Source organism: Phocoena sinus, chromosome 20, assembly GCF_008692025.1.
Source record: "Phocoena sinus isolate mPhoSin1 chromosome 20, mPhoSin1.pri, whole genome shotgun sequence".
NCBI classification, from domain to species: domain Eukaryota; kingdom Metazoa; phylum Chordata; class Mammalia; order Artiodactyla; family Phocoenidae; genus Phocoena; species Phocoena sinus.
Genome location: NC_045782.1, coordinates 33,953,356 through 33,977,928, shown reverse-complemented (window position 1 = coordinate 33,977,928; position 24,573 = coordinate 33,953,356). Strand labels below are relative to the sequence as shown.

Below are 24,573 nucleotides of genomic sequence, written 5' to 3'. Positions count from 1 at the left end.
CATAACAAATTATCACAAACTTGGTGGCTTAAAACAACAGAAATTTATTCTCTCAGTTCTGGAGGCCAGAAGCCCTAAATCAAGGTGTCAGTGGAGCTGCATTCCCTCCAAAGGCTCCAGGGGAGAATCCCTTTTGCGTCTATTCTAGCTTCTGATGGCTCAGGCATCCCTGGGCTCATGGCTGCATCACTCCAGTCTCTGCTTCCGTCTTTAATGGCCTTCCCCTCTTCTGTGTCTCAGCCTTCCTCTGCTTTTCTAAGAACACCTGTCACTGGATTCAGGACCCTCTTGGATAATCCAGGATGGTCTCATTTCAAGATCCTTAGCTTAATCCTACTTGCAAAGACCTTTTTCCTAAATAAGATCACATTCATAGGTTCCAGGCATTAGGACTTGGACCTATCTTTTGGGGGGCACACCATTGAACCCACTACATCAGGGAAGCAACATTTTCAAGTTTGGAATTTGAAAAGATCACTCTGGAAGCAGAGAAAACATGGTTGAATAGGGGCTCTTCAGCTGTTAAATAAACATCGTGGAGGCCTGGGGAGAAGCCAAGGGGTGCATACGTGAAGAGCAGTGTGAGAGCTGTGGTGGGTCCCACTGGGCACCTTCCTTCTATCCCTAAGGCTGTCCACGTGTTGCCCAAGCTTTCTCCAACCCCTCCGTCCAGGTCTGCCCCTCGCAGACTTCAGGCTCGTTTTTGCCCAGAGTTGGCTGATGGGCCCAGGGATGGGTGTATCCTCCCTTGCCTGACTAAAGCTGGTCTCTGGAGTCCTGGTTTCCTGTCCTAGGACTAACTAGTCTCTCTCAGGTGTGACAGACACCAGGAATGCTCATCCCTGCCCTGCAAGCACACTGTCGGCTTGATGGGACCATCCATTCATTCCTCCAATGTACATTGGTTCAGTGTGTGCTCTCTGCTGGAACCATGGACCAGACACAGCCCCTGCTTGCCAGGAGCTCACAGGCCAGTCTGGGTAATAGATGAGGAGAAAGTAATTTCAATACCACATAAGCTATGCCCGGGTGTATCACAGGCAATCCCAGGAGAGCCATTGGGCCAGGCTGTACTCGCAAAGGGCCTCAAATGTGGATATATTTTTCATTAATTTTTATTCGAGTATAGTTGCTGTTCGATGTTGTGTTAGTTTCTTGCTGTACAGCAAAGTGAATCAGCTATACGTATACATATGTCCCCTCTTTTTTAGATTTCCTTCCCATTTAGGTCACCACAGAGCACTGAGTAGAGTTCCATGTGCTCTACAGTAGGTTCTCATTAGTTATCTGTTTTATACATAGTAGTGTATATACTGTCAGTCCTAATCTCCCAATTCATCCCACCCACCCGCTTCCCGCCTTGGTAACCGTAAGTTTGTTCTCTACATCTGTGACTGTATTTCTGCTTTGCAAATAAGTTCATCTGTACCATTTTTCTAGATTCCACATGTAAGCGATATTGTACGATATTTGTTTTTCTCTTTCTGACTTATTTCACTCTGTATGACAATATCTAGGTCCACCCATATCTCTGCAAATGGCACTATTTCGTTCCTTTTTATGGCTGAGTAATATTCCATTGTATGGATTTTTTTTTTTTTTAAAAAATTGGAGTATAGTTGATTCACAGCATTGTGTTAGTTTCAGGGGTACAGCAAAGTGACTCATTATACATATATATATTCTTTTTTTGGACTCTTTTCCATTATAGGTTATTACAAGATATTGAATGTAGTTCCCTGTGCTCTACAGTAAATCCTTGTTGTCTATCCATTTTCCATATGGTAATGTGTATCTGTTAATCCCATACTCCTAATTTATCCCTCCCCCCATCAAATGTGGATTTTTGACATTACCATCCAAACCAGCTTACCATTTACACAGGCACAGACACACGTCCTGACCAGGTCGAGTATTTAGACATTGCCACAGGTTTTGTATCCCAGTTTTTGTTTTACTTTTTCATTTTAAAATCTATACCAGGAACCCCCAAGGTGACTCGGGCCTCCCTCAGCCTCTGAGGTCAGGAAGGCCTGCTGGAAGGTGCAGCTTCTAAGACGGGTTGGGAAGCAGTTGACCAGGGGAAGACGGAACCAGCCAGGGGAAGGGAAGGCGTCCATGGCGAGGACTAAAGGGAAAGCCTGTGTGAAGATTTTAAAGATGGAAAGAGCAACGTGACAGCTTCCAGAATTTGAGAGAAAGGGGAGCAGCGATAAGACTGGAGAAGACACTGAAGTGGAAGTTCGTGGTGGTCCGGGCTAAACGCTTGGCCTGCATCATGAACGTGGGGAAGCCATCTTTAAGCCAGAGGTCTCGCAATAGCGGTCAGGAAGAGGCCTGTTTCTTGGTCGCTGCACATTTTGTGCTGTTGGAATGGGTGCTAGGGCTGCACTTGACTCTGGAGAACACGCCCCCTTGTCTCAGCAGCGTGTGGGTGAGCAGGGAGACCCACGTCTGGGACCTCCTCACTCCTCTCTCATCCAAAAGGAGGAAACAGTGAGGCAGAGAGCTTGGGAGTGAGGAGAGCTGAGTAACCAGAGGAAGCTTCTACGGTAGAGGAGGCCTGAGTGGGAGGGGGGACAAGCCCCATTTTAGTCTTCCTGCTGGAACCCCAGGCCCTCGCTCTCCCCAGCAGAGTGGAGAGGTGGAGCCCCGCGGCCTTCCGTCTTCTTCCCTCCGTGTTTGTCTTGGCTGAGAGCTGCCGGAGGATCCTTGAAGCCAGTTCTGTCAAGGCAGAGCTGGAGGAGTCTCGGCACATGGGATCACAGAGGAGGGAGTGGGAGGGGGTCTCAGGTGGGGTGATGAGGGGGGTCCTCTGACTCCTTGCGCGCTGCACAGCCTCAGCACCATGGAGCCTCCTGGTGAGGTGGCTGAAATCCCCGAGTTCCTTGATGCCCACCTGCTCCAGGAAGGCACTCAAAGACTCACAGGTGCCAGAAGATGTGTCTCCTGCACTTGCAGCATGACACACAGATCCGTTTAGACGCTGGCACTCAAGCTTCCAGGGACTTGGTCCCACCAGCAGGCCCCCTGGCCTGGGCAGGGCTGTAAAGGAGGCCTGGCTGGCCCAGAGCACTGGCTAGGCCCTGCCACGGCCAACTCCATCATTCTCAGACCTTGATTCAGTGCTGCCTCCCCCGAGGCCTAGCGTGGACCCTCCCATGTCCTGCTCTGCACAGACGCTGACAGGTCACGTGTCCCACAGCTGAAGGTCTCCCCCATCCGCCTCCACCATCTGCTGAGGCCCCATAATTATTCCAAGGCCAGTGCGGTCTCACTCCGAGGGGAGAGTTCACACAGCCCTGTAATGTAACCCAGGCCCTGGGCTGCTCGGGCAGGGGGTCCCCAGCTGGGTAATGAGCCGCCGGCTTTATTGAACTCCCCGGCTTGACTGACTAATCACCGCCTAGCCAAGGCTGCCCGGCCTTCTGAGAACCCATCTAAGCACCGTCGCCAAGGACTTCCTTCTCCCCAACACCCCAATTCCTGCTCCTCAAATCTTTCCTCCTCCCCAGTTATGTTTAGATAACCAGGATCAGGGCAGGGAGGTTCCCAGGGGGTTGGCCTCCCCCATCCATCTGGGTGAAAGTGTGGCTGCCTCAGGTCTGGGGGCCCAAGCAGGATGGACCAGAATGGGCTGCTCTTTGACTACGCTAGGGCCACTCCAAGCGGAAGCCAGACCTGCAGCTCCCACCCCCACCCTGTCTCCTAAACCCATGTACTTCCCTCTCACCTCTGTTTCTGGAGGCCTGCACTCCAGGAGGGAGGGCCTTGGCTGAGGTGGCGTGCTCTGGGCCAGGCCTGTCCCCGGAGAAGTGTAGGAAACAGGGTCCTGCTCAGGCCTCAAGACCCAGCCCACGTCCCATGTGCACAGTAGCCACCCCAGGCCTCTCCCTCCTCTCTGCTCCCCAGCACTTATAAGGACCCCTAAGACAGCGAATACTACTCTTACGCTTTTGTGTGTTGGTTTTCTGGCCAAGACTGTGTCCTCTCTGTGGATGAGGACTGCCATCTATCCCTATGTACCCACAACTTAGCACATAGTAGGTGCTTTAAAAAACATCAAGAAGGGAGAGGGAGGAGACGCTTCAAGAGGTAAGAGGTTTTGTCTGTGCATGAGGGACATGGCATCTGAGATGCTGTCCCTGTGGAACTCCAGGTGTCTCCACCACATTTATGGCTGAAGTGTCTGGAGGGGAGAGACCTGGCCCATTTAGGAAGCAGTGTCAGTGTGTTGCCAATACTCTAGCGGTCCGCGAATTGTTCGGCTAATGGTGAACCTGAGGTCAAGGGTCACCTGGAGTTCACTGTCCTGGGTGACTTCCTACTGGCTGCACCTAGAGTAGGCCTTGAACCCATCCTGGAGGGTGTGAAGGGTCCATGGGCCCTCTGCCCTCCCACAGTGGTGGGGCTCTTCTGAGACGAGGTCAGGACCCAGCCCTCTTCCTGACGGAGCTGTGCCTGATGTCCTTGGGGAGGGTGAAAAGCAAGGGAAACCCCCAAGTTCAGGCCCCTGCTCAGGCTGACCCAGCCCATCACCATTCCCCAGAGGCCTGCGTAGGTGGGAACGGACAGCTGACCCCTCCTTTGGTCCCGGGGAGTTGGTGAGCGTGGGTTCCATGCCACCCTCCAGAGAAGAGAGTGAGGGAGACAGAGTCAGAGGGAGCCAGATCCAGGGACCGTGGGAGGGAGGGCCCAGGAGGAGAAGACTTCAAAGCACTCCCAGAACAGCTTATAAACAAGCTGGGCTGGTGGGGCAGCCAGCGGGGGCCTTTCTGGAGGGGCCGGAAGCTTGCATGGGGTTGTGTGAAGAGCACAGGACAGGGGTCAGAGAGGGGAGGCGTGAGCCTCGGGGGCCCCAGGCAGCCCCACCTAACCTCTCTGTGACTCGGTTTCCTCTCTCTCCCTCCGGAGCTGGCGTGAGGGTCAGTGCGACGATGTAGGTGAAAGCGCTGTGTAGGCGCCAAGCCCTGATCAGATGTTATTTATTATTCTGAGCTGTGTTTTGGTGGGAGACTTGGAAGGGCTGAGAGGGAGAGCTGAGTGTTCTAGGGCCCCTTCTTCCCCAGTGCTGTTTTGAGAGTTCTCAGAGCAGAATGGCCAGGAGTGGGGCCCGGGCAGGGAGAGGCCCATGGCTCTCGACAGGATCAAACTGGGCGGAGGATCGGGTAGGATGGACAAGGTTCCCTGCTTTTCCGACCCCCCCCCCACACCACCACCTCTGGTCTCTACCCCTCCCTGCTCCCCCGCTTCCTAATGGTCTCAAGTGACTCCCCAGAAATCAGCCTCCTCTCCCCGGATATCTGTCTCATGTAATGGTGCTATGACAATTTTTCTAAGTCCTGCTCAGAAATGTGTCACTGTCCATTTCCCTTTGTGATATCCAAGGAGGCTGCACAAACCACGTTCATCAAGTGCTGTGCAGAGGCCCGACTTTGGGCAGCTGGAACACGGGTTTATGAAATTACAGGGAATTCAAAGCAGCCGGCGCCGCCCGCTGTCTGGCTTCATTACTGGGACCGGCCTCGGAGGGAAGTTTATTCCAATAATTTAGGGGATTAGGATCTGACACCCTTCATTAACTCTTTGACATAAGCAGAAAAGACAGATCTTGCAGAATGACCCACACGACGGGAAGGAATTGGCTCAGGCAGGGAGGAGGCAACACGCCGCCCACGAGGAAGAAGCAAAGTCTGCAGGGTGGCAAGAGGGTCGCTGCCCTTTCACAGGCCAACTGGAGGGTGAGGTCTAGCCGGAGGGGGAGAGTAGGTCAGGGCTCGGCACTCAGTTTCCCCATCTGTGAAATAACTGGGGCCCCACCCCATCGACTGCCCCTGGGACATAGCAGCTCGGTTCCTGCTCCCCACATCCTTTGCAGTTGGTCTTGAAAAGGTATCTCTCTCTTCCCCATTCCATGGCAGGCTCTGGCTCTTTTCCTGTCCCCTCCACAGATATAGCCCTTGATGTTTCACAAACTTCTTGTCCAGCCTGTAAAGACCAGAGTTGGGGCCGCACATTGACAGCAGTTTTGCCAGCTGGGTGGGGAGGGGTGCTCTCCAAAGGCCCCGCAAGCTGGTGTCCCTGCATTAATGGTGGGGTCACGTAGCTGTGTGACATGGGGCAAGTGGCTTACCCTCTCTGTGTGTCTTTTCCTCAAATCTAAAATGGAGGTACAGTTTGTTGTGAGGATTAAATGAGACAATACACACAGCCTGGCACACATTAAGGCCCCAGTAAATATCAACAATTAGTGGTCCTACCGCTGCTCACCGGGGGTGACCTTCTCCTTCGTAAAGTAAATCAGGGGGACGAGAGCTGACTGGCACTCCCTGAGTGCAGACTTCATGGTCGTTGGCGAGGCGGCTGGGCTGCCCAGCGCTGTCCCAAGACACTGTGACCACATAGGTTCTCTTGGAGCCGCGAGTGTGTCGTCGAGCAGTAGGAATGTGATTCGTCCCCGAGCCGGGGGAGCCGGAGCATATCTGGTATGTGTCTCTGGAATGATTTGGGGAAAATTCCCCGAAGTTGGAACTTGAGATGCAAACTGCCAGGACAGAGAGATAGGGAGCTGTCCGCGCGCCCCCCACCCTGGGACCTGGTGCTGGGGTGGGAGTCAGCTTACACAGCACACAGGCTGCTCAGGCCCGCCCTGGAATGGCCGTGAACTTGTTGTTTTTCCACGTCATTTGCTCTCAGATGCACTATCGGGCCGGCGATGCTAACCCTGCGGCTGCAGGTCCCTCCTTGTAACAAGCGAGTGTGTGTTCTTCGGAGGTGGCCAAGGGGAGGAGGGGGCCCGGCCGAGAGGTGGGGGGAAGGGAAGCAAGCCTCTTCGTGCAGTACAGTGAGCTTGCGTGTCCCGGAGCCAGCTCCCCCAAAGCACATGCCATTTCTGGCCCCTGAAGGGGTTAAAGGCCTCCTGGAGTCAAAAACAAGCAGGTGTCCCACCGTGCCAGATACGCCGCCTAAACTGCTTCCAGCTTTTTTTTCCTCTTCGGCAACAAGTCTGTGATCAGCCCCAGGACAGAGGAGCCGGCAGCCTGCCTGTGACAGGCGTCAGGTTAGCTTGCTCCCAGTCGGGTGGCGCGCCCAGGACATAAATCCAGGCTCTGGCCCCTGTGCAGCTCCTCTCCCTCCACACTCTGGAGAGGGAGCCCCCTTCATCTGAGGCTGCACAGCCCGGCGGGCTCCACGGACCTGGTGGAGGCAGCCTCGGCAGCTGCAGCCCTAGCAGCGGCGAGGAGGCCCGCTGGGGTGGGCAGGGCAGGTGTCTGCAGCCCCCCGAAGAGCACAAGGCCCTGGGGGCCCCAGCCCTGGCGCCGTCTCAGGGGAGGTCTCTGGGCGCCGCAGACCCCACCATGCGGGCCCCGGGGTGCTGCTGTTCCCGGTCCTGCTGGGGACAGATGGCAGCGCTGCTGCTGCTGCTGCTGGGGGCGCCCCCGCGAGGCCTGGCACTGCCGCCCATCCGATACTCTCATGCTGGCATCTGCCCCAACGACATGAACCCCAACCTCTGGGTGGATGCCCAGAGCACCTGCAAGCGGGAGTGTGAGACGGACCAGGTGAGTGTGAATCCGGAAGCCTGAGACAGGCCACGTGGTCTTGTTAGTGAGGGAGAGTGGGAGCTGGGTGGTGGGAACGACTTGGAACGTGAAGGAGCCCAGTCCCGGGCCACATGGAGATAAACAGGGTGTGATGTCTGTCTAACTTCGAGGCCTGGAAGAAGAGGTGGGCGTGATGTCAGAGTTTCTCAGGGGCTGGGAATCTTCGGATTCCTGGTCTCATGTCTGCTGAGGGCTGCTCTGAGCCAGCACTATGCCAGGCACATCAGAGAGACTGGCGTGACCCACCCGCGGCCTGTCGACAGGTGAGAGTGGAACTCAGGATCCTGCAATAGGCAGAGCAAGACTCCATGGCCAGGGAGGGGAGGGTGGGCCTGCACCCCGCAGCCATCTGACCACAGAGCTGAGGCTTCATCCGGCCTCTGGGCCACGTCCCCGGGGGTTTGGACCCTGACCCTGAGATCAGAGCAGGCTGATGGGGAGGGTGGGCAGGAGTGGATCTGAACAGACTCTCTGGGTGTCCGTAGGGGGGCACGTAGACTAGGTTTCAACTTGCCAAATCCCTCGCGCCTCCCAGCACTCAGGGCAGGCCTGGTTCTAGGGCAATTCCCCCCCAGCTCCTGAGCCCAAGGGCTGTTCCTGTCACTTCCCCATGGGGTGAAGCGCCTGTTGGTACCTGACACCTGCCTGGGCAGAGGTACGTCCTGCCAGTCTGGCAGCTCCTGGGGCTCGGGCTGGGTTGGTCATCACCAGGGACCATGGGAGACCATGAGGCTCCCTCTGCCGAATGCATGTAACCTACGAGAGCATAGGCTGGCCCTGGGGAGAGCGGCCTGTCCCTCACAGTGCCCACGGGACAATCCAGGCCTCTCACTGGCAGGAGCAGTGGCGGAGCCGAGGGAGAGGAAGGTAAGGACTAGGGAGGGGTGGCAGAGCGTCCCCATCCGGCTGAGGTCGTGCTGTTTGTTGGCCACATTTGCGGGCAAGGCTGTTTCACTGGCACAGGCTGGCCTGATAAATCAGGTGTGGCTCGGAGACGGTGAGACTCTGGCTGATTCTGTGTGTCTTGGGGAGAAGGCACCTCCATGGGGCTGGGGATATGGACAGCCTATGGGTATGTTCTGAGCCCTTAAGCAAAAACTGTTCTAAAAATTCCCTCCAGGTTTTCTGTGCCCAGAAATACCTTCCCCTGGTCCCCAGGGACCCAGGCTTTCCTGGACCTCTGAGTCCTGAAGGAGCTTCCGGGGCCAGAGCCTTTAAGGAATTGAAGGGCCCTCCGGCAAGGAGCAGGTTCTCTGCTACTCAGCCCCCTCTTCCTCTCACCCTCTCACTGGGTCCCTCTCCTGCAGACCCCAGCTCTGAGATCTGTCCATCCCTGTCCCAGAGCCTCCCTGGTGTGGCCTAGAAGCCTATGCCAAGCAAGGGCTGCAAAACAAAGTCCCCATTCTGAGCCGAGAGGGGAAAACAGTAAACAAGTCGGGCAGGCAGGCTCCACGTAGCCCTTAGTTGATGTGGAATGTCGCAGGGGCTGAAGGGAAAGTTGGAGCCGCACGAGGCCAGCCCCGGTGGTGAGCAGCTCCCAGAGCCACGAGCAGGGCTCAGGATTAGGGGCATTGCCCACATCCCAGCGAAAACACCACGTGAAATCCTTGTTTGTGTCGGCCCCAGAGCGTGTTGCTAATTTTGAGGAATTAAACTAATGCCGTATGTGGATCCACAGAGAATCAGAGGGAATTACACAGCCTGGCAAGTCCTCGCTGATGGCCTTGCTGACCTTTGCCACACAAAGGGACTTTTTTTCCCCGTGGATTTCCCTGTGCGATGTCCCACAGGTTGGAACTGGCACAGCCCACAGTGGCCAGACCTGGTGTCCTGGGGCTGTCCTGCCTGCCCTTCCTCTAGGCTTTGGATGAACATGAGCCAGCATCAGAGCTGCCGTTCCTAATCTGTATGTGGACAGCCTTGAATAGCTGTCCCAGTGGTGTCCGACTTTTCCTTCTTAGCATTTGGCCAGGGCATCCCCATTGGAAGAGACAAAAAAAGGCAGGCTCATTTGTTCCAGTCGACACCTCGTGGCGGTAACGATATGATGTAGAAGAAAAATACCTCATCAGAGTCCCATCCACCTGGAGCTTGAAGCCCTTTCCCACCACTTCCCAGCTCTGTGGACTTGAGCGGCTCCTCCCTTAGTTTCTGCATCCTCATCTCATCTCATGGTAGTAGGAAGACTTTCCCTCTTACAGTATGTGACCTTCCTCTTCCCACACTGCTAGCTGTGTGACCTTGGGCAAGTTACCTAGTCTCTCTGTGCCTCAGTGATCATTACCTGTGAAGTGAGAATGATGGCTGTACCCATTGTGATGAGCATTAGATAAGCTGACAGATATAAATGTTCTTAGAAGAAGGCTGGGCAAATAGTGGGTGAATACATTAGCTATTAGTATTATCGAAATGGTTTTCTCATGGTAGGTGAGCACCTATTAGTTCCCTTCCCTGGAGACCATGGGGGAGGGTGGGGGGAAGCCTGTGTTCTCTTCCTTCTCCTCCTTGCTCAGACCTCTCCATCTGGCTCTCCCCAGGAGTGTGAGACCTATGAGAAGTGCTGCCCCAACGTGTGTGGGACCAAGAGCTGTGTGGCGGCCCGCTACATGGACGTGAAGGGGAAGAAGGGCCCCGTGGGCATGCCCAAGGAGGCCACGTGCGACCATTTCATGTGTCTGCAGCAGGGCTCCGAATGTGACATCTGGGACGGCCAGCCCGTGTGCAAGTGCAGAGACCGCTGTGAGAAGGAGCCCAGTTTCACCTGTGCCTCCGACGGCCTCACCTACTATAACCGCTGCTACATGGACGCCGAGGCCTGCTCCAAGGGCATCACACTGGCTGTCGTCACCTGCCGCTATCACTTCACCTGGCCCAACACCAGCCCCCCACCACCCGAAACCACCGTGCACCCCACCACGGCCCCCCCAGAGACCCCTGGGCTGGACACAGCGGCCCCAGCTCTGCTCAACTACCCCGCGCACCAGTCGGTCACTGTGGGTGAGACAGTGAGCTTCCTTTGTGATGTGGTGGGCCGGCCCCGGCCCGAGATCACCTGGGAGAAGCAGCTGGAGGATCGGGAGAACGTGGTCATGAGGCCCAACCACGTGCGCGGCAACGTGGCGGTCACCAACATCGCCCAGCTGGTCATCTACAGCGCCCAGCCCCAGGACGCTGGCATCTACACCTGCACGGCCCGCAACGCCGCCGGCGTCCTGCGTGCTGACTTCCCGCTGTCGGTGGTCCGGGGGGGTCGGCCTTCGGCCACCGAGGAGAGCAGCCCGAACGGCACAGCCTTCCCCGCAGCCGAGTGCCTGAAGCCCCCTGACAGTGAGGACTGCGGCGAGGAGCAGACCCGCTGGTACTTCGACGCCCAGGCCAACAGCTGCCTGACCTTCACCTTCGGCCACTGCCACCGCAACCGCAACCACTTTGAGACCTACGAGGCCTGCGTGCTGGCCTGCGTGAGCGGGCCGCTGGCCGTGTGCAGCCTCCCCCCGCTGCAGGGGCCCTGCAAGGCCTACGAGCCCCGCTGGGCCTACAACAGCCAGACGGGCCAGTGCCAGTCCTTTGTCTATGGCGGCTGCGAGGGCAACGGCAACAACTTTGAGAGCCGCGAGGCCTGCGAGGAGTCCTGCCCCTTCCCTCGGGGGAACCAGCGCTGCCGGGCCTGCAAGCCAAGGCAGAAGCTTGTCACCAGCTTCTGTCGGAGCGACTTTGTCATCTTGGGCCGAATCTCTGAGCTGACAGAGGAGCCCGACTCAGGTCGCGCCCTGGTGACTGTGGACGAGGTCCTAAAGGATGAGAAGATGGGCCTCAAGTTCCTGGGCCGGGAGCCGCTGGAGGTCACTCTGCTCCATGTGGACTGGACCTGCCCCTGCCCCAACGTGACGGTGGGCGAGACGCCGCTCATCATCATGGGTGAGGTGGACGGCGGCATGGCCATGCTGCGGCCCGACAGCTTCGTGGGGGCCTCGAGCACCCGGCGGGTTCGGAAGCTGCGCGAGGTCACACACAAGAAAACTTGTGACGTCCTCAAGGAGTTCCCAGGCTTGCAGTGAGGCCCTCCGCCCCTCCCCAGCCCTGTCCCTGACCTTCCTCCATTGACCCATCCCCAGCACCCCTCAGTCAGCAAACTGGGCAAGGTCAGATTAGATGGTCTTAGGCCAGCAGGGGAATATCAATCAACGCATCCGAAAAAAGCCACCGCATGGACGTATACACACTACCAAGTGTCAAACAGACAGCTAGTGGGAAGCAGCCGCATAGCACAGAGAGATCAGCTCTGTGCTTTGTGTCCACCTTAGAGGGGTGGGATAGGGAGGGTGGGAGGGACACGCAAGAGGGAGGAGATACCGGGATATATGTATAGCTGACTCACTTTGTTACACAGCAGAAACTAACACACCATTGTAAAGCAATTATACTCCAATAAAGATGTTAAAAAAAAGAAAAGAAAAGAAAAAAGCCACCCGAGGGTCTTAGACCAACTTCTATTCTTTGAATTCAATAAAGAGGGGGTGTCTTTTTAGCTGTGGGGGACAAAAGGAGAAGTCAACAGACACCTGCATGTTATTCCTAACGACCAGTCTGCTCTGGCCTTCTTAGCTTCTCTTGGCTGGCCACTCCCTCCCCTGGCTCTCCCAGCCTCCCTGCCCCTAGCCAACCTCCCAGCCAGGATTCTAGAGATGGAGGCTGCACGATGGTCACAGGAATAGTAGAATGAATTGGTTTGCAAAAGAAGTAGGTGGGGATGGAAAGGAGGGCCCGGGAACTGATGGGACAAATTTCCCACAGCCCCCCAGAGCGCTATGAGCAGAAACCACTTCATGGGGGGATTGTGGGAAGTGAGAATCGGGAGGCTTGCCCTGAGTGGAGGCTGCCGGGCGGGTGCCTTTGGGTGGTGGTCAGCCTGTGCTTCGGTGAAGTTGGCCTGGCAGTCTCTGAGGCCACCACAGCACATGTGGTGAAGAACACATGTTTCTCATGTTTCTTCTCCCTTGGCTTTATTGATTGGTTTATTGATTGTTGATTTATTGATTCAGTTCTGTTCAATCCAACTCAGTGGACATTTTCCGGATACTTACTGGGTGCCAGGTGCTAGGACCGCAGAGAGATGTTAGTCACTGCCCAGCTCATAGCAAATGAACACAAATGTCCAGACCCCAGGGCTCCCCCAGAAGCAGACCAATGGATGGCTCTCCCCGCTGTCAAAAATCCCATTTTTAACAGACAGCGTGCTTTCAGCTGCCTCTGGCTTCCTTGGAAATAAAGCAGATAGAAGCCCCAGGATCTGTTTTGGTGGGAAGAGAAATAAAGGAAGAGGAAAAGCAGGCAGGGGAGGGGGTTGGTGAAGGAATAAGAGAGGAGGGAAAAGAGGAGGCAGGCCTGGGAAGGAAAAGGAATGTTGCTCGATACTCCCATCTGGTGGTGGCCTTGGGAGCCGCAGGGACCCGGAGAGAGGCTCTAGGTGTGGCCTGGGAGGGCTGGTTGGGTGTGCGGCAGCTTGTCGGTGACTTCTGTTTCTGGACTTCCTGTGCAGGTCTGCCACCACACCACTAGGAAGTTTTGGGGAAACCCACCGTCAGCTCTTCCTCTACCCCCATTCCCTCCTCAGCCCTTCATTCTGCCCATGCCCTTCCATAGCTGAAGAAGGTCTTTGTGGGGCATTTTTGTTTCTTCCTCAAAGGTAGGGGGAAAGAAACCAATTAAAAGCTCCGAGTATCAACAGCCCTTCTTGTGTGGTTCGTTTGGGCTAATGTGGGCGGGACGGGGGGGTGGGTAGTGTTGTTTCTTTGGTGACCTGGTGGTTGGCGGGTTGAGGGGGGAGCTGGGGGGTGGGGGGGTTAGTCTGTCCACCTGGATCCTGTTTAGGTGATAAAGGGACTTCTTACTGTGGCGCCAACCCCAGCTCTGTACATTAGACGCAGGAGAGCCGAGGCCAGAGAGGCCAGGTAACTCACCCAGGAACACGGGCAGGAAGGCACAGGGTGTAGGCCCAGGTGTTCTGCCTCGTATCTCGGTCCCCTGCCCCATCACAACAGCACGGTGGGCCAGGGCAGACTCCAGACCCCAGCACTGATGGTCAGTTCAGGGGCATGAAGGTGGAAGAGACAGGAGTGGGCAGGGGGCCATGCTGCTGTCCTGCTGTTACTCCCTAGGGGGCCTCTGGGTGAGGCTTGGTCCCAAAGCCCTGGGTGCTCAGAGCGCGTGGCTGGGTTCCCAGGCTGAGGCAGCAGCACCTTTGGTGCCAGGGGCTCCTGGCCGCTCCCCTCCCCGGAGCTGTGTTCAGCCAGGGCATGCTCCCAGCTTGTCTGTTCCTTAGGCTGGGAGCCAGCTAAGCACGAGGGACACCTGACCCCTGTCCACTTCCCTGGTCTTCCCGGGCCATAGCCCCAAGGAGGAATCCAGGCCCAGCTCCCTCCTTAGAGATAATTCCCTGCAATAAGGAGGGGCCAGGTTGGAGAAGACAAGCTCCTCCCTGAGAGAGAAGAGAGGCCAGAGGAGTGGGAGCTTCTCGAGTCACCACCGGGAAAATGCTGAACACAGAACTTAAACAAGAAGGTGTGAGCAACCAGCCACAGGCCCTGCCCCTCCCAGGTCCAGGAACCAGGGAGTGATTCCTTACCTTTCCTCAGAGTGGGGACACACTGTTGCACTGCTTCTAGGCTGAGGTGCCCAGTAAGTAGCACATCACCTGAGAGCCCACATGCCAGCACCTGTCACCTCCCCTCTTCCCTCCACTTGCATAGATGCGAGGCTGAGCCCTGTGGCTACTCGGCGGAGGTGTGAGGCTCAGGGGATCTGATCTCAGGCCCTGGCCACACACAGCTGCAGACTTGGGGTCCCTGTCACACTCCATCCCCAGCTCGGCAGGGTGGGAAGGCCCAGCCTGTGGAGTCAGACACACCTAGGGCTGGATTTGGGCTCTGACACATATCTGCCATCTCTCTGAGCCTCAGTTTCCTCATCTGTAAGACAGAGCACTTCATGGAGACTTGGGGTGCTCGACCCTATTAACTGTGTCAAACTGAAAAGCCTAGGAAACAGAACCTGGCACAGATGGCTGCCCCCGGGCCCCCTCTGCGCCCTCAGCAGCTCCCTGGCTGAGAGCAGTCCCCCAGGACTGCTCTCCTCCCCTCGCCCTTCCGTCCAGACCTCAGGTTTCATAGGCTCAGTGACCACGCAGCTTCAAATGTTGTATTCTGCTGCTCGGAATACATCCCAAACTGACCACCCCGCATAGGTTGATTTGGGATTTGGAAAATATGGGTACTTGGGGAAAGGGTGATATAGTATCAATGATTGTTGTGGGCCTGCCCCATGGCGTTTATTTTCTGTCCTTGAAACCAAGTCTGTGGCTCTCTCTGTCACCCAGGCCTTACGTAGTAACTGGCTTCTGGGAGGTGCTGAGTGCAGGCTGAACTGAATTCCCAGGGCCTGGTTGCCAGGTGACCTAGGGAGGCCCAGCCTACCCAGTCTGGGAGATTTGGCCCCAGGATACAGGGGGATTGAGCCCTCCTTCCGGTCGAGGTCAGACTCACCTGCTTTCCTGGCTCGCTCCTCCCCTGCTCGTGTCTGTTGTCTCCCTCTCTCCACCTCTACCCCAGCTCTCTGTCTGCCTTCATAGGCTCGTTCTGGCACCGACTGTCTCCAGACCAGCTCTGAGGCCTCCGCTTGGAGGAGGACAAGACAGGGGCAGGACGGCTTGGCTTTTTCCACCCTCTGAGTCCCCCAGCCCCTCCAGCCTCCAACGACACACTGCCCCATACTCTGATGTCACCCCTGGACAGTGCGGCCAGAGAGCGGGGACCGGGGGCGGAACCTCATGAGTGAAGGGGGCGAATAAATACAGCTACATGGCGATTTCCTGAGGACTCCGCCCTGTGTCCCACCATCCTGCTATAGCATCAACGTTGAGTGGGCGCCTACTGCAGGGCAGATGTCAGCTCTTGTCATCTCCGTCACGCCTGTGGGAGACAGAATGCTCTTGTGTAGGTGGGAAAACTGAGGCTAGAGGAGATGAGAAGCTTGTCCAAGATCACCCAGCCGCTAAGTGGCAGAGCCGAGATTTGAACCTAAGCAGTCTGACTTCTAGGGTCTTAATGCTCACGCTATGCTATTTCTCCCAGCATGCCACACACACACACACACACACACACACACACACACACACACACACGCACACACACGCGCGCGCGCGCGGCTCTGGGCTGGGCAGTGTGGAATCCCATCAGGACCCCAAATGTCTCCAAAGAGCCTGTCTCCCGTCAGCCACACGCACGCCGCCCCATGCCTATGAGGTGACGTGTCACACGGTATTTCTAGCACACACGTGAGCCGTCATGGCCTAGACGCCTGAGCCTGCTCATCCGTCAAGACTCAGCTCCTTGGGGAGCCTCCGCTGTGCCCAGGCCACACACTCTTCTCCAAGTCTCCATCTCCCTCTGCACTTGCACTGATACCCGGCCAGAGCCACTGCTTAGGGCTCTGGGAGGCCTGTGGGCCCAGCTTGCAGAGATCCAGGGGGATTCGCTGGATGAACAAATGGTCCCGGGACCAAGGGTCGCGCGTTGCACTGGAGACCACAGGGCTGTGAAGGGCTCCTTTGGGGTCTTCCTTCCTTTTGCCCAGCTCCACTTCCTGATACTCTCTCCTTCTCCTTCCACCTCCCCAAGGAGTCTGAAGTCTCCCTCCTGCTCTGGGAGTGTGTGATTAATATAGGCAGGATGGAGGATAGGGTTCCTGGGTCCTATTCTTGGCTGTGGCCTCATTCTGGAATGTGCCCTGAGGTCAAGTGACACTCAAGCTGTCAGGAGGAAGGAAGCCTAACCCCCTAGCTAGCACTGCCCTGAGGGAGCGGGTAGGGCAGGCAGGTGGGCAGTCCACCACCCTCTCCTTCCCGCCTCTCTGGCTCCTATTTCGGGGTTGGGCTGGAGTCTCTGTGTCCCACCCCAGCTTACCCCAGGACGTGAAACTCTGACATCCAGGTCTCCAGCAACACCCTGGACACCCAGACAAGGGGAGAGAGAATAGGCTGCATCTCCAATGCTTCCTGGACTGGACCCTCCCAGAGGTAGGGCCTCTTTCCAGCACGTCTGTTGGGGTGAGGTGAGGTACTTGGGTGTGTCTCTTGTCCTTTTCAAGTCTTTGGGATACGGCTAGAGACCTGGCAGGATGAAGATATACCCACCCTGATCATTTGTTTTCTGTCTTGGTGTGAGGGACACACCCAGTTCTAGCAGAGGATGGTGACAGTTTTGTCTCCTTCCTGTGTGAGCAGCCAGGAAGTAGAGACAGGGCCTGGGGAAGTGGTGAGGAACCCCAGCAGGGGAGGAGCCCAGTGCCAGAAGAGAGCGGATGGGCATTTCAGGGTGAACAACTCTTTTTTTTAAGTTTCCAGGTTCTGCTAATGCTGCTCTCCTGGGACCACATTTGTTTTGGCCGCACCGTGGGGCTTGTGGGATCTCAGTTCCCTGACCAGGGATCAAAAGCCAGGCTCCTGGCAGTGAAAGCGCTGAGTCCTAACCACTGGACTGCCAGGGAATTCCCGAGTGTGAACAACTCTGATCAGGCACTTTACAGAATGTTGTCCAGTTTAATCCTCACAACCTTCTCTCAGCTACATCTTTTACCATTTCACCGTGTGATAGACCCCACCCCAGGCAGCAATGTTCAAGAGGGCCTTGTTCACAGCACAAGACATGACCATAGAGGGTTTCAACGGATGTTTGTGGAATGAACGAATGACTGAATGAAGCAAGCCCTACAGGCCTTAGGGAGGAAGAGATGACCTCAGAGGTATTGTTGTCCCTGTTTTACAGATGCTCAATCTGAATCTAAATGTTTACAGGAAACTTGCCCAAGGTCATGAGGCTAATAGATGGAAGAGCCAGGATTCAAACCTAGGACTGACTATAGTGGCCATATTCTTTCCAGGGTAACATATGTATTTTAACCATTTCAGCTAAAGCCTGAGGGCCCCAAATGGCCGTTCCCCGCCTGAACATCCACAAGCACCCTTTCTAACTGGTCCCTGACCTCCAGGAGTGCCAAGGCTGTACAGAAAGTCACAAAGCTGCACCCTCCAATAGTTAGTATTGAATTCACGTAAGTAAATTCATAGGAAATCAAGTGTTTAAATTCAGTTCCTCAGCCCCCCTAGCTGTAGTCCAAGTGTCACATTTCATGTAACTTAGTGGCTGCCATATTGAACAACACAGACACAGAATATTTCCATCATCACAGAAAATTCTGTTGGATAGCCCTGTCACAAAGGATTAAACCGTTAATTCTTGTTTTCTCCGGTAGAGATCTCGTGTAAGGGTGCGGGCCCTGACTCTACGCTCCTGCCCTGCCAAGGACTCCAGGAATTCCTGTTCCTGGTTTTGGTCTCATGGATCCTACTGCCACAAGGGCTTTTGGAATTGCCCTACTGTCTCTAGACTCTAATCTCAGCCTCAGAAAAATCCCCTCATCTTTTCTCCCAGAAGGCTTCTGTTAAGCCTTCTTGCAGATAAAGTTCTTGATGGCCTTTCTCAATAGCCCAGATTTCCTAAAGAGGTACACAAATGAGTACACACACACCAAGACCCAACAGTTGTGGCACTCAGGGGAAGATGAGTTTACCAAACTTTTAGCTAAGTATGACAGACAGGCTGCTGATGGGAGGGAGACAGTAGGGGCTACAGGTCAAATCCTCTCATGGCATGGCACAGCGCCCACAACAATTGTGAAAGTGCTGTCACTAGTGGGCCAGGTGATCCACAGCTCTTCAGAGACGTCTGTGGAAGTGCTGAATAAAGGGCTAAGAATTAATTTGTTTGTTATGGTCATTGCCGAAGACTTTACAGAGAGGCACCAGATGTTTTAGGCCTTAAGGCCCCCAAATTTCCCTGGTATACAGGGTGAGTGGCCGTGAGGAAAGGCCAGAGTCATGGCAGAGCATGGGCTCTTGAGTCAAACTACCTGGGCTCAAATACTGGCTCTGTGACTTTGGGTAAGTTAACCTCTCGTGCCTCAGCATCTTCATCTATAAAACGGAATAATAATGGTTTTCATAGTGCCTCTCCAGTAGTAGTCGGCCCTGGGCCTGATTGCTCCAGCTGGTTGGAAATAATTGCTGTTGCATATTCCCACCTGTAGCTGGAAAGAACCAGATGAGAACAGGTTCCTCTCCCCAAAGCTGCTCTTGGACAGCAAAGTAAGAACAGATGCAGTCTCCTTTGCTGACAAAGGAAGAGTCCAGGATAAGGGTAGCCAGAAAGGAGAGAAGCGAGAGGAAGGGAAAGAGAGGCACACACTCTGGGTTGGGTGGTTGGACGCAAGCGGAGACAAGTGTAGTAATGAGGTAGAGATGGTTCATACCTCCACGTGTAGAGCTGAGTTCTTTCTTTAAAATTTTATTTTATTATATTTTTATTTTTGGCTGTGTTGGGTCTTCGTTGCTGCATGCAGGCTTTCTCTAGTCGCGGCGAGCGGGCACTGCTCTTCATTGCCGTGCGTGGGCTTATTGCGGTGGCTTCTCTTGTTGTGGAGCATGGGCTCTAGGTGCGCAGGCTTCAGTAGTTGTGGCTCGTGGGCTCTAGAGCGCAGGCTCAGTAGTTGTGGCGCACAGGCTTAGTTGCTCCGCGGCATGTGGGATCTTCCTAGACAAGGGCTCAAACCCATGTCCCCTGCGTTGGCAACTGCGCCACCAGGGAAGTCCCTGGAGCTGAGTTCTTACCCTTTATTTCAAGCACCACTCCCCATCTCAATGCACCAAAAAGGCCAACAGAATAAAAGGGGAAACAGCCTCAGAGTTTTGGTGTGACCAGTAACTCAGACTCAAAGTAATCCTCTCAGTCATCACAACCAACAATTTCACCCTGTGACCCTAATAAGAGGAAAAGCTGGTGTTCATGGATGAGCGGGATGCAGCTTCAGTGAGACTTACACAGATGGCAACCCATCCCCATCTCCAGCCTCATGGAAGATACCCGTTCTTTACCACCTAGACGCCCTGATGGCAGGGCTAATAATTTTCATTACTAATAGCCGGCAGCACCTAATATGCGCTCGACGTACACTATCTCATTGAATATTTACACACCTGTGGTGTGTATGTCATTGACCTCCATTTAATATTCTCTCCATTTCAGAGATGATGAAACTGAGGCTCAGAGAGATTGAATAATCTGCCGAAGGCCCCTGGCCAAGCAGGAATCCAAGCTTAGGTTGGTCTATGTGACTCCAAATCCCATGTATTTAACCACATGTATAAGATATTCCACCACAGATTCAAGAACAGTGAAGTACAGTTTTCTCTTCTGCTTCCTCCTTTCTCCCTGCTAATCCACCAGGAAGTTTCACTGCGTAGAATTCTCATGAAAAGGCATGTTTAAGGCCAGCTGACCTCCCCTAAATATGCTGGTCACATGCCCTTAAGGCTAAGCCACAGGCCGAGAGACAGAACGAGATGGGGATGCAAGCCCCTCTCACAGAAGAGTCGAGAGAGGTCAGGTTATCCCCTGTGGGGAAGAGGATTACGCTCAGTGCTTCATGTCCCTTACACGGTCCTCACACTAAATGTAACAAGCGGGCTTTCTCAGATAAGAAATCTGAGGCTGAATAAGTTCAACGGGGCACAGCTACACGAGGGTGAGTTTGGGATTCAATTCGAAGTCTGACCCCAAGGCCCATACTCTTTTCCTGTACAGCGTTACCAGGAGTAATTTTACTTGGAGGCTTAATGAAACCCCTACACTGCTATAGAACATTCTTGCTTCTATAGCAAGGAGTCTGGAGACAAATCTGTGGTGCCTAGACCTCTATCCCTACTGGTGAAGTTGGGGTGAGACAGGGATCAGACACTGATGTTTTCTGTTCCAATGCAAGATCCACGTCTCATAAAGAACAGTGATGCTCTCTGAACAGTCCCAGGTCACGAGAAGGGGCTTGGCCAGCGTGTGGCAGTATTTTCAGTAGATGACAGAGTGCTCAGCCGCAAGGGAAACTTAGAGGAGACTCTAGAAAAGCATTGCTCAGGGAAAGTGACCCAGGGGAAAAGGTATTTGTGGCTGTCAATTTCTTGCTTAGACGTTACAAAGCTTCCCTGCCAAAGTCCTTTTTTTGATTTATGCTCAAACTGGAAGATATTATAAGCATCGAAAAAGCCAAACTGGAAAGCTGAACAGCTGAGCTCTGAAAAGATAGTAACCTTGGCCAGAAGTAGAATGTGGTGATGGGTACCGCAAGTGGGAGTGAGCTGTGGGTGTCTGAATTTCTGCAGTGAACACACACACACAGATTCCACCGACACCAACTTCTGGAAGGGTACCATCTGCTGTGAACCCTGATAATTACAAAAACAGAAAGAGGTTTTGTCTCTAAAGGTAGGAAAACAAATGAGATGACCCCTAGAGGGAGCTTCTAGCCTGAGGAGGTCTTTAAGATAAGCATTTAAACTGAAACTGGGATAGGAACTGGAGCTGCCCCTCCTGTACTTCCCCTCCCTCACTACCACTACTTCTTCCTTGGAATTCTTCCCTGACCTCCTCATCCCACCCCTGGGTCTCATGAATAAAGAAATTCTAAACCACCTCTCTTTCACAATATTTCTGTTCAGAGCTTGGAGCAATGAAAAAAAAATTACAATGTCCAAAGTCAAAGGCAGCTTTTCCTCGGAGTGATGGACTGGAAGCAGGGACAGATTTCCTCTGCTTTTTTTTTTTTTCCTAAGAGTTATAGCACTAAGTCTCCCGCTGTGGACACGTCAGACGAAGAAAAAGAACCAGGACCAAGTTTTTCCTCCATGGCAGCTGGGAATTTGAGAGAGCCCATGCTTCCCCAGGTGACCCATTCTTCATAACTTGATTACTCCTCCCCAGTCTAGAACCCCTCATGTGGACATGATCTCTCCCTTTCTTTGTTCATACCTCCATATTCTCCTGTGTATGATTATTTCGGTGTGTGTTATCGTTTGCTAGAGTGTAAGCCATTGGAAAGGTCCTAAAGGTTTATATACGTCATCATCAGCTCCTAACCTAGTAGATGGTCAATAAATGTGTTAAGGGGGTGAACACAGGGGCTGTTGTAAATGCTACCTCACTTTGTTTGATACAATTTAGGGACTTGAATGGAATCTGACCCTCGAGTCAACCTGACCATTTTGCTATCTATCATAAGGACTAGTAAAGCTCAGGACCAAAGACTTCAGGTGCGTGAAATGTCTCGAGTTACTTCTCAGAGAATCTGAGCACCCAGACAGCAGTAGGAAGTGGGTACATAAAACTAGCCCATGAACTGCAAACTCTTATAACCCACTCCCCATTGTGTTTCTGCAGCATATTTCCCTTTCCTAACTGTGCCGGGCAAAGGCTGATATTAACATCATTTTGGAGTTGCTGAGCAAACGATCACTTACAGGGCCAGACTAGGTGTGTGGGGAGGGAAATGACACAAAGTGCCGTTTATAGATACTGTCTCCTATGTACTGTCTCAGGTGTGGCTCTTTCATAAAGCCTTCCTACGGAGGTCAAAGGAGCAGTGTAATGGTTAAGGATCGTGGACTTTGGAAACAGAATCCCACAATTCAAATCCTGACTCTACTGGGGGTAACTATGTCACAAACTCTGCTTCCCTCTGTAAATGAGGGAAATAGCATAAGCTTCCGAGGCTTCTTATGAAGTCCAAACTTCTGCAAGGCATCCATCGGGGAAACGATCTCCAGGATGAGTTCCACGGCTCACACACACAGGCTCCCTCCTCTACCCTTCTTTCACCTTTCCCACACGTGAAGGAAGGGCAGATAGAGGAGACATACCCTAATCTCCTTTCTACCTGCTACCAGACTCTTCTCCTCTGGTAGAGGCTCTTGGGGAGATAAGATCTTACCTTTGTCTCTCTGTTCCTTTTATACAGAACCCGAAAAGTTCTTTGAACTTTTGTGGCTCGGATAATAAACAAGAGTCTCCTTCCAAAAAACATTTCTTCCTAAATTACAAAAAAAAAAAAAAAAAGTTTCCTGCCTTTCTTCCAATCTATTTTCCAACCTATTGTAAGATTCAAAAAGATGAAATTTCTCCAGGCAAAACCCTTTATAGCCTTGTGAAAACCGGGTTGTTCTCGAAGTCTTTAGTTAAAGGGCCTCTGGTGACATCTTAGTTTCTAGAAAGGCTGCCCAGGGATTGCAACTATCTTAAGTATTGGATTGAAATGGTTTAGGGATCCCCATCATGTTTCCTGAAAATAGAAAGGAGTTAGCAGAAAGAAGTCTAGAGCTTTAAAACGAATTGGGACTTCCCTGGCAGTCCTGTGGTTAAGACTCCACGCTTCCACTGCAGGGGGTGCGGGATCGATCCCTGATTCAGCGGTGTGGCCAAAAAAAAAAAAAAAAAAGAATGACAGGTAGTTTACAAAACAAGGAGTGTTCTTTTTTAAGAAAAGAGTTCTGAGGTCAGTAGGCAGAGCTGGATTCTCAGTGAACAGATATGATCATTACAAAACAAATCAAAACCCAACCTTCATCCTTACTAGAAATGAATCCATGGATGGTGGAAGGGCGGCCAGGAAAAGCCATCTGAAAGGAGTACCTGCATTTAGTTCAAAACAGAAAAAGGAACTGTGCCTAGAACTACTGAACCCGTGTCACAGGGCATCTGGGCTCTGAATTAAAAGAGACAATTTTAGGGTCCTATGATTCCACTTCTTAAACCACACTCATAGAAGGAGTATCCAGTGTTCATGTCTATCAGCACCCAGTAGTCATCAGTTTATACCCATCTGCTTGAAACCAAGCTAGGTGGATACCGTGTCTACGCTTGTCCTATTTCTTTCTAGCCTAAAGGAAGTACAAAATTGTTTTGAATTAGAATGTAGTTTGGGGAAATATCACAACCTAGCTTTCACGCTCCAAAGGAGGCTATGGTGCCATATTCTCCCAGCTCTCTCAACAGCACTAAGGAAGGAAGAGAAAAGGAGACTCAGGAGCTGTCAAAGGGCATGTGGAGAGCCAGTTTTTAAAAATAGCTGCAACCTGGTGGTTGGGAAAGAAGTTTATGTTTGACTTTCACATTTAGTACAAAAAAACCCCCATAAAAGCAATGTCTAGCTTATTTTGTAAATGTGGCTTTTCCACAATTATTTTTGAAACACTTGAGTGTATAGACAGAAGGGATGCGACCCACAGTATATGCCAAGGTTTGTCTAAAAATATTTTACACCTGTTCTCTGTTCTGCACGCTGGTCATATTTTATCAGTGAAGTAAAGTGCTCATAATGCCAGACGAGGAATGTGTTTTTCCTTCCAAGTCCTCAATGTTTTTCCCTCCTGTAAAGCAAACCTCCTTTTCTACCTGCACTAAAATAAAGCTAGAACCATTACCCACATGACACATCTACCACCAGAGCTACATTTCAACTCCTATTCCTGAGCAGTACTGTTTAGGAACAACCATTTCAATACTTTTCACAGCAGCGTGGACACTTTAGCAAACATTTTTGGCTGCCCCCAAAAGGAACGCCAACTTGTATACTGGGTTTAAATCAACTTGCTGATTGTATAAAAAAGAATGCTGAAACACTGGTTTCCCTATCAGCGACTTAGAACTAGAAAACAAACTCAGTGGTATTGATTACTGAAACATGAATAGAATAGCTTTTACGATATTACTGTAAAATTTTTATTTAATTCTCTGTTGATGCAAATAATAGACTGGACAACAAAATGTTGACTATAATAAAGACAGTTATGGTCTTCATTTACTTTTTTGATTTCAAAGGGCGACACAACAAATATGGACCTCGTGGCTTCTAGATACTGTAAGCCCCTAAGAACACATTACAATTCTTCGTAGCAAGGTGACGGCTTCCTCAAAACTCTGTCAGGAAGTGTACTGATATCACTGTACTTACTTTGCAGATGAAGAAACGGAGCCATCTGAGTCAAATTACATAATACACTTAAGGAAGGAATTAGACCCATAATTTCCAG

General features: G+C 52.9%; 1 protein-coding gene across 1 annotated transcript; it reads left to right on the top strand.

Annotated features, from left to right (window-relative positions):
* The first annotated feature begins 6,873 nt into the window (after positions 1-6,873).
* WFIKKN2 (WAP, follistatin/kazal, immunoglobulin, kunitz and netrin domain containing 2) lies at positions 6,874-11,897 on the top strand. Its single transcript, XM_032616877.1, has 2 exons — positions 6,874-7,562; positions 10,142-11,897. Exons 1-2 carry the CDS (start codon positions 7,359-7,361, stop codon positions 11,660-11,662), a joined length of 1,725 nt encoding a protein of 574 aa, XP_032472768.1. The 5' UTR covers positions 6,874-7,358; the 3' UTR covers positions 11,663-11,897.
* The last annotated feature ends 12,676 nt before the right edge of the window (positions 11,898-24,573 follow it).

Bases quoted from the DNA above. Each gene is read 5' to 3' on its own strand.
- WFIKKN2 (XM_032616877.1), top strand. From the start codon at position 7,359: ATGCGGGCCCCGGGGTGCTGCTGTTCCCGGTCCTGCTGGGGACAGATG. The intron at 7,563-10,141 runs GTGAGTGTGAAT...GGCTCTCCCCAG, and splicing joins GGGAGTGTGAGACGGACCAG to GAGTGTGAGACCTATGAGAA.